Source organism: Bufo gargarizans, chromosome 3 (assembly GCF_014858855.1).
Source record: "Bufo gargarizans isolate SCDJY-AF-19 chromosome 3, ASM1485885v1, whole genome shotgun sequence".
In the NCBI taxonomy this organism is placed as follows: Eukaryota; Metazoa; Chordata; class Amphibia; order Anura; family Bufonidae; genus Bufo; species Bufo gargarizans.
Genome location: NC_058082.1, coordinates 59327631 through 59344078, shown reverse-complemented (window position 1 = coordinate 59344078; position 16448 = coordinate 59327631). Strand labels below are relative to the sequence as shown.

Sequence of the window (16448 nt, the reverse complement as noted above, 5' to 3'; positions counted from 1 at the left end):
TGCAGTAGTGAACTGGCCAGATCCTCAGGGTCTTTCTGCCTTACAGTGGTATCTGGACATTGCTAATTTTTATTGCCAGTTTATTCCTAATTTTTGGTCTCTTACATCCTCCGTAATAGCTGGTGCAGTCTTATTACAGAAATGATGATGAGGGAAAATGATTACCTGCGGTTTCTTTTCCAAGCTCTTCTCACTTCCTGAAAGGAACTATTGTATAAGAGAATTTCTGGCCATAAAATTAGCCCTGGAAGAATGGGGTTATTTGCTGGAAGGTGCCCTACATTCAGTGGTAACCTACATCAAGAATCTTGCATATTTCCAAACCACACAGCATCTAAATCCACACCGAGCCAGGTGGGCACTCTTTTTTTTTGGGGGGGGGGTTATATTTTCGCCCAGCCGAGAAGAACATCAAGGCTGATGCTTTGTCTCAGTCATTTGATTCTTTGGACCAGCAAGAGGAACCCCAGTACATTATCGATCTTGCTCGCTTGATTACTGTGGATCTATCTTGGTTAAAGACATAGACATTCCACCCGGAAAGACCTTTGTGCCACATGCCAGAAAGAGACATATATTAGCCTGTTAAGTAATCTTGAAAGCGGGGCACATCAGAATTAGAACAAGAGTGCCAGCACACGGTATAAAACATACAATGTAAGCCAAAAGAGAAAAAGAATACCGAGATAAGAGCCACACATCAAATTTATTGAAGACAACAGACACAACAGAGACAAATTGAAATCATTGTATACAATAGATCATGGCTGTGTGGACCAAATGAGTACCACACGCCACCCTGACTCTACCACAAGACCATAAGCATCATCCCACATAGGTAAGTACTAGGTAAGATTCAATTAAAGTGCATGAAATCCATCAACATGAATGATATAATTAAAATACTTATCATAGAAGTAGCATGGTGGGGGTATGCGTGGTGGACAGGGAAGAACGCCCAACGCGTATCACCAGGCTCTGCTGGCTTCCTCAGGGGTGCCTGTTTGTATATCAAATATGAGCTCATATCTATATATATATATATATATATATATATAATCATAATAAAATAATAATAGTCACCTGTGGTGTGGGCGTACATGTGGTCTATTGGAGGGACCCCCCAGGAAGAGGAGGTACTGGTCGTAAGTGTGGGCTCGGCGCAGAGACAGAAATGCACGCCAAGACAAGCGGCGGGCGGAACTGCCATCTGCGCATGCGTGAGTGCACGATTAGAAGGCCAGTGTGCGCAGCGTTCCAAAAAGCAGAAGCAGCATGTCGCACTGGGTCAAAGCGTATGCTGCGTTCCATGGACTGGAAGCAGCGTCACGCAATGAAAGCTCGACATGTACGCATGAGGGCCCATGTGAGCGAGAGGACAAAGGCAAAGGGGAGGGGGAACAAACAAATGATAGGACATAAATAATAACATGAATAAGTACCTTATAGGGGGGCAAATGATAAGCATGAACCTCTATATATATACATATTGAAACTGTGATCATAAAACATCACCCAGAAAAAAGGGAAGAAGTGAATAAGGTATGCATTCATAGTATATACAGAATTCATACAATATACGACACAGTGACCATGATTAGTGTGTATAAAAAAACTTATATTAAAGCCCCTCACTTTTGAATACCTATCAATTGTGTCAATTGTTTTATATTATTTATATTGATTGTTTTATACATTATTTGTTAATCTACATAATTGATACTTTTTATTTTTAATTAAGTTGATTATATTTCCTTATTTTTATATTTTTTATTTTTTTATAATTTATATTTTTTATATATTTTATTTATTTTAAAAATTTTATATTATAAATTATATTTATTTTTATCTTTTACATCCTACACAAAAAAAAGAGGAGGGGGGATAAGACAACAAGGGAGGGGGGAGGAAAGGAAGGGAGGGGAAGGGGTGCGGGAGAGGAAGTATTTTGTCCTGTAGCCCACAGAGTAAGAGTCCGCAACTGAGGACCAGAGGAGGGTGCATGGCATAGTAAAGCATGAAGGAGACACGAAAAGACCAGGGTCATTCATCAGATCCGTATAGTCCAAAAATACATGTAGGGCGAACAAGAAATATCCTCCACTGTAGATCCAGGCAGAAGGTTCAACAAACAGTCCAGGAGGTAGCCAGCCAATACGGAGGTATTCCAGGGAAGGAAAAGAGAAGAATATCCAGAGTGCAACAAGTGAAATTATCAAGTCAATACCCGTGCAAAAGAAAATCATCTACAAAAAAAAAATGTAATAAACAAAAAAGTGAATAAAGCATACAATAAATTACCTAGTATAAAAAACAGTGAACAAAAGTTATTCATTAAGACACTGTGGAGACAAACATTCCAAATTTTAAATCCATCGGGATTCAGCTTTAAGCAAACATTGTGTCATATGTGTCCCCCTAATGTTGTAGTGAACCTTTTCTAAACCCACCACCTGGAGGCCATTATACTTGCCTCCATGGTGGTCCAGAAAGTGTGTTGCCACAGAAGTGAGTGGTTTCTCCTTTCACGCCCTGTCCCGAGCAGCCAAAGCGATGTTTGACATATGTTGTTGAATCCGTTTTTCGCAATTCCTGTGAGGTCTGTCCCACATACAATTTCTTGCATGGGCAAATAATTGCATAACCAACACTTCTTGTGTGGCAGTTGACATACTGTTAAGGGCATATACATTCCTTACCATTTGAAAAACTATCCTTGCCCAGCATAAATGAACAGACGTTGCATTGGCCACACGGTTTGTGCCCTTTAGTTTGACGCCTCTTTTCAACCCACGTAGAGGACGCTGAAAATGACTCCGTACAAGTTGATCCTTTAAGGAAGGTGCCTTGCGTGCAATAATCTTCGGGTTTTTATCCACATAAGGTGTCAATTTTTGATCAGACGTAAGCAAGAACCAATGATTCTCCAAAATTCTGTAAAGTTCTGTCCACTGGTTATTATAGCGGGTGATAAGATGTATCTTACCATACCTAATTTTGTGCTTGGGAGTAAACAACTTTGTTCCATCCGAGCCCTTGGCATCCTGATAGGCGCGGGATATGAGTTTCTTGGGGTAACCCCTATTCTGAAACCGTGATGACAAATCTGCTGAGGCCGACCTGAAATCGGTCACCTGGGTGCAGTTACATCATAATCTAAGGAATGTATTAGCCTGTTGGCATGACTCCAAAGTAGCCATTCACCCGGGATTCACTTCCAAAAGATGTGCGTGAATATGTGTCTGTCTGTACCATATGTGCACGGAATAAAATCGCCAACACCAAACTCCTGGTTTACCTCTTCCCATTCCAAACACCCCCTGGCTACACATTGCCATAGATTTTGTCATCAAGCTTCCATCTTTTGCCCGGTGAATTATCTGGGTGGTTGTGGACCGTTTCTCTAACTTCATTCCCTTATCTGTTCTGCCCTCTGCTGCAAAACTTGCAAACCTATTTGTAGATTTCTTTGTCATATTCCTATTGCATGGACTCCCTCTACACATAGTTTCTGATTGTAGAGTTGAATTCACCTCTAAACTCTGGAGAGCTCTTTGTTTGCTGCTCGAGATTAAATTGGATTATTCTTCGGGATATCATCCTTAGACTTACGGGCAAGTAGAGCGGGTCAATCAAATATTAGATAATTATCTCTGTCCAACATGACAACTAGGTACAATTAGTACCTTGGGCAGAGTTTTCCTATAATAACCATTCTAGTAAGTCTACTGAATCCTCTCCTCCTTTCTTTGTCATTTATAGACAACATCCTTGTACCCCTCTCCCTATCCCCACCTCTTTAGGGATTCTAGCTGCGGACTCCTTTAGAGATTTCTTAAAGATATGGGGTCAGACCAAAGACTGCATCAGCAAGGCATTGTCCCGTATGAAAGAAAATGCAGACAAGAGACGGAAAAGACCTTTTGAAGAGTTGAGAAGGACCAATGAGGTTAATTATAAGCTATGCCTGCCTCCTTCCTTGCAGACTCCCAACAAGGAAACATGACAAGAAAACTTACTATATTGTGGACTGAAAAGGTTCTTGTGTGGTTTTGGGCACAAGAAGAGGGGGCTTAAGGGAAGGAGGGGTACTGTAACAGCAGTTGCCGGCCGCTGCCGCTCTCCTACTCTCTGCCGTGTTTTGGACTTTCAGTCCAGATACTCACTGTCCTCCCCTGCCAGCTTCCTGTGTGCACGCACAGGGCTGGCATGCGTCTTTCCAAGTAATTTAAAGGGCCGCCGCACATTAATTGTTCTGGCTCCTTGGCCAATCCCAATTCTCCTGTGCATTTATGGAAGTGGTCCAGCCCTCCTTCCAGTTGCCTGAGCATCATTGGTCCATAGCTTCCTGCAAAGGTCTGTGTTCTTATGTCTTAGTATTCCAGTATATTGATCTGTATCTGCCTTCTGGATTCTGCTAGCTGCTTGATTCTTTCTTGTCTTGTTCTAATCCTCCTGTTTCTGACCTGGATTGCATGACCTGTTCCTGAGCCACCTGCCCTGACAAGCTTTGGTACTTCTCTGTCTCTCCTGGTTATGATGTGGCCTGCTGACTATATTTCAACTCTGCTAGTGCATAGCACCGGTACCACCTGGCCCATCTTGGCCAGCTTCTTTGTGTTCTTCACACCTCAAGAGGTAGTGACCTGGTATACATGAATTAAGGTGTGGCTGTCGTGATGGGTGGAATCTAAGGCCCTTGATGATTTGTATATACAGACCTCTGAGATATATAGTTCATCTTACAGGGGTTGTCCAGGATTTTTACAAGTGATATCCTCACGTCAGGCCATCAATGTTTGATTGGCAGGGATCCCACACCTCACACCTCTGCCAATCAGCTGTTTCAAAGTAGCTTTAGCATCTAAAATCACCACTGGAACTACACAGCTCCAACCATTGTGTAGTGGAAGAGCTGTCTACTGCAAGGCTGTTTCCAGTTGAAGTGCAGTAACCAGTAGTGTTGAGCGCGAATATTCAAATTACGAATATTTATTGCGAATATCGCAGCTTTTAGAATTCGCAAGTATTTCGAATATAGTGCTATATATTCGTTTTTCGAATATTCGTCTTTTGTTTTTTACTCGAAAAATCGGCAATGTAATGATCGCGTAATATGCGAATATTACGCGATCAATACAGGTGTGGGTCAAAAAGGAATATATAGCACTATACTCAATATAGTGCTAAATATTTGTTTTTTAGAATATTGGTCATTTTTTTCCCATCTGAATTTATGATTTTTCTCCCTGCTCAAGTTGCTTGCCAAGCAATTTAAGCAGAGAGGAATCATGGAAAAAGAGAGAGGACTTCAGATGGAAAAAAATGTGCTATATATTTGTTGTTTTTTAGAATATTCGTAAATGCTATATATATCGAATATAGTGCTATATAATCCGTTTTGACCCATGCCTGTATTGATCACGTAATATTCGTATATTACGTGATCATTACATTGGCGATTTTTCGAGTAAATTTTTTTTGAATATATAACGAATATTTGAATTCTACAAAATATTTGCGAAACATCGCGAATTCGAATATGACCCCTGACGCTCATCACTAGTAACCAGCCCATTCAACAGTGAACGGGGAAGTGTAGTCCCAGCACTGGAGCTACTGCAGAACAGCTGATGCAGAGTTTTGGAGTGACACTGATCAGATATTGATGACCTATCCTGAGGATTGGCCATCACTTGTAAATTCCCAGAAAACCCCTTTAAGGGTTAATGATTAACAGTTTCTGAATATTTATATCCCTCTTTCTCACTATCATGTTGGAACAATTAGTTGTCTCATCTTATACATATTATTTATCTCTGCAGATCTTCTGGATTGGACCTTTGGTAGGGGCCATCCTAGCCTCCTTGATCTATAATTATGTACTGTGCCCCCAGGAGCAAAGCTTCTCTGAGAAGTTATCTGTGTTCCTAGGAAGAATGCCAACTTTGCAACAAGAGGAAGAAGAGTGGGAGGAAAGACAAGAACAGCCCAGGAGAAAATCAATGGAACTTCAGACATTGTAATATCTACTGCATTTAATTGATGGAAATGAACTGTGATGTTTTTCTAACTTACCATATCTTATCTTGTCATATCTTATGGGAAACTATGAGTAAAATACACGATAGGTTAGATAATATTGAAAAATGAAGGACATATATTATTCCACATAATATACAGACTTGTACCAAATATTTGCACATTGTATAAAGTTATTGAAGATGGTATGTGTAAAAGTAGGTCCCCCTGCTCATTGACACAGCGCTTGTGGTTAGAAAAAGGTAATCCGTAATAAGAGATGGCGATATTAGGTGTTCATTGCCCAGGATTTTAGTGATATCCTAGTGATAGTTTTATCCGTAGATGCCATGACCAATACCTTGATTCATAGTGAAAAAGGTTATGTCCTTCTTTACTATAATTTTTTTGCTCCAATACATCTAAAATGATAAAGCAGACACCTATGTGTAAATATTTGCCTACACAGTAGCTACTATGCAAATCTATGTGTCCACATGGTAAGATACTTTAAACAAAACCTGTGTGGGCTGATCCTGCAGCCACACTCCCTTCCATCTAACTCCTGCTTCTTGCTAACCTACCAAATATATAATAGGAAGAAGTAGAAATTGCACATTTCTTAAATTTTTTACCTTTTTATGCACTGATTGGAGCAATGAAAACATTTGTTGCAAAGGTGGACATACCCTTTAAAAACAAATGCATATTAGTGTTAATAGGCTTTTGTTTAAATGGATTTACAGAGGTGGATTTAATAATCCTATAAATGTTGCACACTTAGACCTGCACCTGATTTATCACAAGGGCTCAGGCTGGATGATAAATATGGCACAGTGATAGACACAGATGTTTAACTTAATACCATCTATTGGTTGGCTTACTCTGAGACAGAATTTTACATTAGAATTACTGTATGAAGCAAATTGCATGTTACAGAAAATGCCCACTTTCTGGTGACTCTGCACCCAAAAAGTACAGAAACCCAAGTGCCTTGTGCCAGATTGCAACACCTTTTAGACCAAGTGCAATCTGGGCCACAGTATTAGAAAGGCACTCCCACAACAACATTTTTATTCTCTGACCTGTTAGAAAAGGTGCATGAAGTTAACTGTAGTGAATGCAATCTTCTTGCCAGTATCTGTATTTGTGAGCTAGCCCCTCCCTTCCAATCCTCAGCTGTGTCATGTGACCAGCACTCTGACTTTCCAAATAACACAGCATTTTATGTGTGGACAGGAAGCCAGTTTCTCTATGTATTTATTTGGCAGCCTCAATGTCAGTCTCATAGGAATGAATTGAAAAATAACTGACTTCCTGGCCAGTGGCAGTTGGAGATCAGAGTGTTGGTCACATGACACAGCTGAGGATCATAAGGGAGGAGATACCTCACAAATATAGTTACTGGTGAGAAGATTACATTCACTACAATTACATCATGGACCTTTCTAACAGGTCAGATGATATATTTTTTATGGGAGTGCTACTTTAATTTAGTTTATAAATTTGTCTGTACTTAATAATTGTGTGGTTAAAACTGCAATTTCGTTCACTGATCGATGCTGTGCTGGAGCCATGCAGAAGAAGGGACATTCTTAACAGGACATATACAAGGTTTTTCTTTCCTGTAGATACCGTCAAGAGAAATACAATGCACACTTTAAATTTTAGGGTTTTATGTATCAGGATATAATAAAAATAGATCTGGTTCTTAGAATATCTTACAATTAGGCAAATACAAACTCAGACGAACAACAACACGTGACAAATCACACCATGTCGTTATTCATTTAACACAAAAAATTAAGTACACCCTAAGTACTTCCATAAAAATTAAGAGGGTCAGTTACAGCCAAGTGCTGCAAATCAAATGTCCTTGATTAACTGATCATCAGCAAGTGTGACCAACTATAAAAAAACATAATGTTTTGGCACTGTGCTGGTCTGGAGCATTGTACAATGCCAAGGGAGAAAGACATCAGTAAAGATCGTAGAGATTCAATTGCTTCTGCCCATCAATCTGCAAAGAGTTACAAGGCTAAACAATTTGAAGTCCATAAGCGAAGTGGAAAATATTCAAGACAGTTGACAATCTTTCCAGAAGTAGACACCCTAGCAAATTCACCCCAAGATCAGACCATGCAATGCTCAGATTTTTTTTGAGCTTCCCCCTGCCTCCCTGCATTGATAATAGGGATTGCTTACTGCTTACTGACATGTATCTCCCAGCCTCTGGTTAGTTACTCAGTGTCCTGGGAATACAGCAGGAGCACTCGCTGACAGCGTTGGCCGTACTGATCAGTGAGAAATATCTAGCAAGTAGAGATGAGCAAATCGAAGCCGACGAAGTGGAATTCGATCCGAATTTGTGGAAAAATTCGATTTTCACCAGATGCGAATTTCCCTTCACTTCGTGATAATGAATCACATTTAAAATGGCTGCTGCATGTGTGAGGACATGGATAAAGGATCTCTGGGAAGGCGAGATAACCCATAATGCTATGCATGCAGCCAATCAGCAGCCAGCCAGCCCTGTGATGTCACAGCCCTATAAATAGCGGAAGCCATCTTAGATTTTGCCATTTACCAGTGTACTTAGTGCAGGGAGAAACATCTGTAGGCGCTAGGGACAGTGTTAGAAAACAATGTCATTGTGCTAATAAAAAAAGAACGATTTACAAGTGCAGGGAAAGATTATTCAAGGTGTAGGGAAAGGATAGGGAGGAATCATTCCACAGCATTTCTGTTGAACAGGGTTCAGTCAGGGAGGTGACGCCTGGGTAATAGGAACATTCCTATTACACCTTGCTGCACTGACTGGGGATCCAAATTGACATTATACAGCTCTGTAATTCCAACAAACTGTTCTTATTAGGGTGCAAGTGCTGTTTGATACAAGCATTAACAGGGGTTATTACATGGAAATATTTCTACATTTTATTTGCACTAGTACAGTGCAGTTATATGTTCTAAAGCATTTTTTTGCTTATTAGCTGTTGTGTGGTGAAGTGTGAAAATTACAGCCCTTTTTGTTGTGTATTAGTGGCAAAAGTAAAATATATTTGCCGCTCAGCAGTGCAGTTATCTGTTCTAAAGCCCTTTTTTCCATGTATTAGTGGGAAAAAAAATATATATTTGCTACTCAGTGGTGCATTGATATATTCTAAAGCCCAGTTTGCCGTATATTAGTGGCAATATAAAATTATATTTGCCATTCAGCGTTGCACTTATCCGTTGAAAAGCCTTTTGTGTAACGGTAGAAAAAAACTAGAGCCTATTTGCCGTTCTGCGGTGCAGTGAAATATTCTAAAGCCCAGTTTGTCATATATTACTGGCGAAATAAAAATATATTCGCCATTCAGCATTGCACTTATCTGTTGGAAATCCTGTTGTGTTGTGTAAAAGTAGAAAAAAATTAAGGCCTAATTGTTGTTCTGCGGTGCAGTGAAATATTCTAAAGCCTAGTTTGCTGTGTATTACTGGCGAAATAAAAATATATTTGCTGTCCAGCGTTGCAGGTATCTGTTGAAAAGCTTGTTGTGTTTTGCAAAAGTTGAAATAAATTTGGGCCTAATTGCCCTTGTGTGGTGCAGTGAAATATTCTAAAGCCCAGTTTGCCGTGTATTACTGGCCAAATAAAAATATATTTGCCTTTCAGCATTGCACTTATCTGTTGAAAAGCCTGTTGTGTTCTTGCCATTCTTCAGTGTTTGGAAGGGTTACCAGGAGAAAGCCTCTTTTTCTAAAACCACATGGCAACATGGCTTAAATTTGCAAAGTTGCATCTAAGCAAAGCACAAGACTTCTGGAACAATGGGAGTAATTTAACAGAAATTCACCTATTTTTTGGCCCATTTCTGGTGCAGATTGCGGTGCAAAGGTTATTTGCGCTGCAATCTGTGACTTTTCACCGCTCACGCCAGATCTAAAAAAGGGTGTGTGATGTGGCCGGGGAAAGGGATAGGCTGGCAGGCCTGTCTAATTTAACATTTTCTATGTCTGTTTTAGGGTAGAAAATTGTCTAAATTTAAGCCAGGTAGGAAGCTGGAGTAGACTTAGACCGGCGGTGGATGCTCCGTAGTAATGTATAGTCCAAAGGCAATTCATAACTTCGGCAGATCTACCAGTTTAAAATGCTGGTCTTAATAAATTACCCCTAATGTTCTTTGGAGAGATGAGACCAAAGTGTAGATGCTGCGGGCCATCTATCAAACAGCTAAAGCTTGTCAGAAACTGAATGATGCAACAGGAAAATGAGCCCAAGCACAGCAGCAAATCTACAACAGAATAGATCAAAAGAAAATACTAAAGTTGTAATAAATTAAGATGTAGGGGGACCTTCACGGAGCTGTGCATGCATGAGCGACCACAAAGCTCAATGAACTGAAGCAATCTTGTAAAGGTGAGTGGGCTAAAATTCCTCCAGAGTGATGTGAGAGGCAAGTAAGGTCTTACAGAAAACAATTAGTTCAAGTTATGGCTGCCAAGGTTGGTTCTACAAGCTATTGATCCATGGGGTGTACTTAGTTTTTCACACATAATTTTTCCATTTTTGTTTCATTTTTGTTTAATAGAACAGATTCCACCGTTTCATTGTTTAAGTTCTTCATTTGAGGTTGTATTTACCTAATTTTAAGGCATTCTAAGGGCCAATTTTTTATGTCCTGACACATAAATATCATAGAAATCAAAGAGGGTGTACCTTGTTTTTCTCATGACTGTAGATCTATTATGTGGGCTCTGTTTGGTGCAGAAGATCCCATGGAATAGCTAGGCTATCTGCACTATAGTTCATTTTACTGTCAGCCAGGTGATGGTCCCATTCCTGCAAATGCAACAGAGCCCTTTGAATTCTAGTTATGCCCCTGATCACTGGCCCACTTGTATATTAGGCTATTAGAGAGGTGAGTAGAGTATTCTCTACCATGTTTTATGCCACGTGTGATTCAATTCGCCATGCTGTCTCTCAAAGCTAAAATAATATTCATTTGCATAAAAGGGTAAAAACACTAGCAAACAATGTCACTCCATTAGACTAGGAACAATAAGAGTTTGATGTGTTGTAACAGAACTTCAAATCCTTAATAAACATTGGAAACGTAATTGTCTACATTGTATACAATGCAATGGGTGAAATTCTATGCCTGTAATTTAAGATCACTACTTTTAGTGTCCTTTCTTAACCATGGTTTGTGTAAACTATTTATATACCAATGCTTTTTTGGAACAATATCCCACGTTTGTAATATAAATTTGTTATTTGGCTTGAAGTCTTTTTGTGTTCATTTGGCTGTGGCTCTCCTGCAAAACCCACATTCTTTTCAGCTTAATTTCATGAACACATTCCATGACATTCTCATGAAGAAAAATACAGAATTCATAGTTCCATCAGTGATGGCAAGCTGCCCTATACCCATGACATCATAATAACCCTAAGGGTACTTTCACACTAGCGTTTTTGTTTTCCGGTATGGAATTCTGTCACAGGAGCTCAATACCGGAAAAAAACTGATCAGTTTTATCCTAATGCATTTTGAACGAAGAGCATTCCATTCAGGATGCATCAGTTCAGTCCTTCTTACGTTTTTTGGACGAAGAAAATACCGCAGCATGCTGCAGTTTTATCTCCGTCCAAAAATACTGATCAGTTGCCGGAATGCCGGAGCATTCATTTACATTTAAGTGTAGCATTAAGTGTTCCAGCAAAACGGATCTGACTTACCCGGCCGTGCATGCGCAGATCTTTAAAAATGCAAAAAAAAAAAGTCATACCGGATCCCTTTTTTCCGGATAATACCAAAGAGAGACGGATCTAATATTTCAATGCATTTGTAAGACGGATCCGCATCCGGATCCTTCTGAGAAATGCCATCAGTTTGTGTCCGTATTTCCGGATCCGGCAGGCAGTTCCGGCGACGGAACTGCCTGCCGGAATCCTCTGCTACAAGTGTGAAAGTACCCTAAGTACCCTAAATCATGGTACTACTTCGGCTCTCTATTCGAGTCACCATTCAATCGCTAACAGAAGATGATATGCTCAGCAATGAAGGAAACAAAGGCTGCAAAAGCCTTTTTATATCTCAATTGCTAGTTCTTTGTTCACATGTAAAACAAAAATTGGGGATTTATTTTTCTTTTAAAGGAGTTGTCCAAGATTATGACATGGATGGCCTATTCTCAGGATGACAGCTTGCACCACTGTGAATCAGCTGTAACCTTGTAGCCTTGACGTCAGAACTAAACAGCTCAGTCCATTGTGCACTTCTACTAAAGTAAATGGGAGAAGCACTGCAGTGGCTAGCTCCATTTACTACGCAACTTATTAAAGGGGTTGTGCAGGCTGTATATATTGACAACCTATCAGGGGCAACTAGCTGACATGCAGACAACAGACTTGGAAAGTTGGATACTAGCATACGTAGAAGAAACGGCATTACCTCCAATTTCCTTAGATGCGAGGGTTGAGATGGAGGAGGAATTATCCGAAACTGAGATTATGGAGGAACTGACCTCTCTGAAAGGAGGGAAAAGTCCAAGCCCAGATGGCTTTACTGCACCCTTTTTTAAAAAGTTTAAAGATTTGCTGGTACCTTTTCTCCTGAAGGTATTCAACAGCATATCACCCTCCTGCCCTTTTCCCAAACAGGCACTAGAGGCACATATAGTTGTGAACCTGAAACCCAATAAAGATGCGACTCTTTGTAAAAATTACTTGCCCATTTAATTAATTAATTGTGATATCAAAATGTATTCTAAACTACTAGGAAACCCCCTCAACAAAGTGATCCCCGGGGTTATCCACAGAGATCAGGTGGGTTTTATCCCAGGCAGGGAAGCTAGGGACAATACTATCCAAACTAACAATCTTATCTCCACGGCGCGGGGCCAGCAGAGTCCCCTGTGTCTTCTGTCAGTTGATGCAGAAAAAGCATTCGATAGAGTACACTGGAGATTCATGGTGGCTATATTGAGACAGGTAGGACCAAGCCCCACCTTTATAGACAGAATATGCGCTCTTGACACTAATCCCACCACCAGAGTTAGGACCAACAAACTTCCTTTAATATTACAAATGGGACTCGCCAGGGATTCCTGCATTCGCCTCTGTTGTACGTATTAGTCACGGAACACCTGGCTATTGCATTGAGGAGAAATCGGGACATTTCTAGAATGAAAATAGGAGATCAGCAGCATAAATCGGTTCTTTGTGTGGATGATCTTCTCATGTACATCTCACACCCCCCATCCATTCTTAAGAAGTTTCAGAGGTTCGGACATCTCAGTAATTTTAAGATTAATCTTAATAAAAGTGAGATGCTAAACATCTCACTCCCAGCAACTGATGCACAACTGATGTGCAGGACAACTTCCCCTTTAAATGGCAGAACACGAGCATAACTTACCTAGGGCTACAGATCCCGACCCACTTACACCTTCTGTACCCACTTAATTACTTATTCTTACAAAAAAGGACCTTAGGGGACTTACAGAACTACTCACTGAAATTTCTAACATGGTTTGGAGGGTGAGTGTGGTTAAAATTGATTTTTTACCTTTTTCAAGGAATACTGGTATATCGTTAATACTATTTGCATACCGGGGATATTTTTTGACCCTTCACAGAGCTTTAGTATGCTTCGTGTGTGGTAACAGTAAACCAAGGATAAACACCAAGACATTAAATAAACTCAGAAGTAGAGGGGGAGTGGGACTACCAGACTTAAAATTGTACCACACATCGGCACTTCTCATGCAAATATTAAACTGCTCAAATGGGACAGCTGGGAAACTATGGGTCCAGTTGGAGCAAGAACTCTCCCCACTGGATTTACTGGTGGCCCCATGGGTGTCACAAGACATCAGACCTCTAATGGAGAAATGGCCCTTCTTAGTGTGTCACACTCTTACCCAATAGGACAAATGGGTCACACGATTCCAGATATGGCAGAGACCGGGCCCCATGACCCCTCTTATGGGCAATCCTGCATTTGCACCTGGGTACCGGGTAGATAAGTTCTTGACTTGGCATAACAAAGAGTATCCTAGAGTCCAAGAAGTAATGGAGAATACACGGGTGACACTATATGACTCTCTTGTCCCGGAAGAAAGGTGACAGGGCTGAATGTGGTTTGCACATGCTCAGCTGAGATCATACTTAGGTAGCCTATTTGAGCAGAAGAAATGCCCTGACATGACGGACTTTGACACCCTCTTTTTAAAACCTGACACACATTACAGATTGTTATCACATCTGTATAGAATCTTTTTAGATCAATGCAATCCAGATATGGCTCCCTATTTTCTGAAATAGAACTACAACTTACCTTCTCACCGGAGGATGTCCTAAAGATGTATACTTTCTCTCATGGATTATCTATTGCGGCACATGCAAAAGAAAAGAACTTCAAGATCATATCCAGATGATATTACTGCCCATCGACCCTCCATAGAATGTTTCCTAGTGTTTCCAATATGTGTTGGAGATGTGGAGAAGAGGAGGGCACTATGCTACACATCTGGTGGTCCTGCCAGCCCATAAAAAGATTTTGGGATCAGGTGTTTCAGGTATATGGCAAATTCTCAGGGAAAACAATAGTCACCTCACCCAAAGTGACCCTTCTGTCACTAACAACAGGAACTTTGGCCCAGATGAAGAAAAGCGCATTGAGGTTCTTCCTTATGGCAGCGCGGTTGGTAATACCAAGGCACTGGAAGTTGAGTGATACACCCTCTCTCAGTGAATGGGCAGCGGAAATAAGGCATTTACTTAGGATGGAGGAATTGATTGCACACTCCCAAGATCAGAGGGACAGGTTTTACGCTAGGTGGAACGCCCTTTCTGAATTCATTTATCCTGCAGAATTCTCTGAACTTCTTAGAGAACTGTCCAGAGGATAAGTCTGGATAAGAAAGTAGCAACAATAGGTTTGTTACTTAACTAGTTCCCTACTTCTTGTTTCTTTTTTCCTACTTGACACCATTCCCCGGTCCTTTTCTAAATATTTTTCGTGTATATACCGAAATTTTTTTATTGGTATAGGTAGAACTAACTGGTGCAACAGAAACAGTTGGCACAATAGTACAGATTTCAATGTACCCATGAAATATGTTTGAAAATAGTTGGTGTAATACGTGAACTGAACATGGATGAATATTAGACAACGAAACAGCTGTATAGGATAACATTTTTGTTCAATAAAATGAGAGTATATATTGATGACCTATCCTCAGGATACGTTATCAATATCTGATTGTCAGGGATCTGTTACCTGGCACCCCTGCCGATTAGCTGTTTGAAGAGGAGGCAGCTCTCCAAGTTAACGTTACTTCCTCTTCATTACACTTCCCATTGTCTCAGAGGTCTAGATGATGCAGTTAAATTACAAGTATTCACACCATTCATACTGAGCCTCCGCTGCAAGAGAGACGAAGCACAGTGTAATGAAGAGGAAGCACTCGCATGGAATGCTGCCTCCTAACAGCTAAACGGAAGGGATTTTTGGTATCAGACCTCTGCCGATCAGATATTGATTAGTGTTGATCGAGCATGCTCAGCCAAAAACCAGTTCGGTTCGAGCATCACTATGCTCGGCTGAACACTGCGTGTGCTTGAGCACGATGCTCGAGTCAGTGTATTTTAATGTAAATTAGGATCTATTTCTGAAAAGTTTCTGCCAGGATTTGAACTCCCAACCCCTTGTACATTAGAGGCAAGGACCTTATCCACTCAGCTATAAAGTTGAATGCTAAACTTTGTCAGAAAAACCTCTAAACTGTGTCAGAAAAACCTCATAGAAGTTTCTGATCTAGTGAGTATTCCTATTCAGCAGAAGACTTATTTTATATTTCTGTGCCACTTAACATGTAGCTGTATAGTGTAGTGGTTAACATCCTTGCCTCTAATGTACAATGTCGGGAGTTCAAATCCTGGCAAACACTTTTCATAATTTAGATTTAAACACACTGGGGTGTCCCCAAGCATTGACTACATATATGGATATAGCTATATATGGAGTCAGAACAGGGACTCATAAGTAGGGATGAGCGAACTCGAACTGTATAGTTCGGGTTCGTACCGAATTTTGGGGTGTCCGTGACACGGACCCGAACCCGGACATTTTCGTAAAAGTCCGGGTTCGGTGTTCGTCGCTTTCTTCGCGCTTTTGTGACGCTTTCTTGGCGCTTTTTGAAAGGCTGCAAAGCAGCCAATCAACAAGCGTCATACTACTTGCCCCAAGAGGCCATCACAGCCATGCCTACTATTGGCATGGCTGTGATTGGCCAGAGCACCATGTGACCCAGCCTCTATTTAAGCTGGAGTCACATAGCGCCGCCCGTCACTCTGCTCTGATTAGCGTAGGGAGAGGTTGCGGCTGCGACAGTAGGGCGAGATTAGGCAGATTAACTCCTCCAAAGGACTTGATTAA

At 40.7% G+C, this 16448-nt stretch overlaps 1 protein-coding gene across 1 annotated transcript in view; it reads left to right on the top strand.

The window, feature by feature from the left end:
• The window catches only part of LOC122931321 (aquaporin-2-like), an 87115-nt gene extending 80003 nt beyond the window's left edge, over positions 1 to 7112 (top strand). The window contains exon 4 of the mRNA XM_044285386.1: positions 5826 to 7112. Coding sequence (XP_044141321.1) covers positions 5826 to 6026 — 201 coding nt within the window. The 3' untranslated portion in view covers positions 6027 to 7112. The remainder of the gene's footprint in view (positions 1 to 5825) is intronic.
• Positions 7113 to 16448: the final 9336 nt, after the last annotated feature.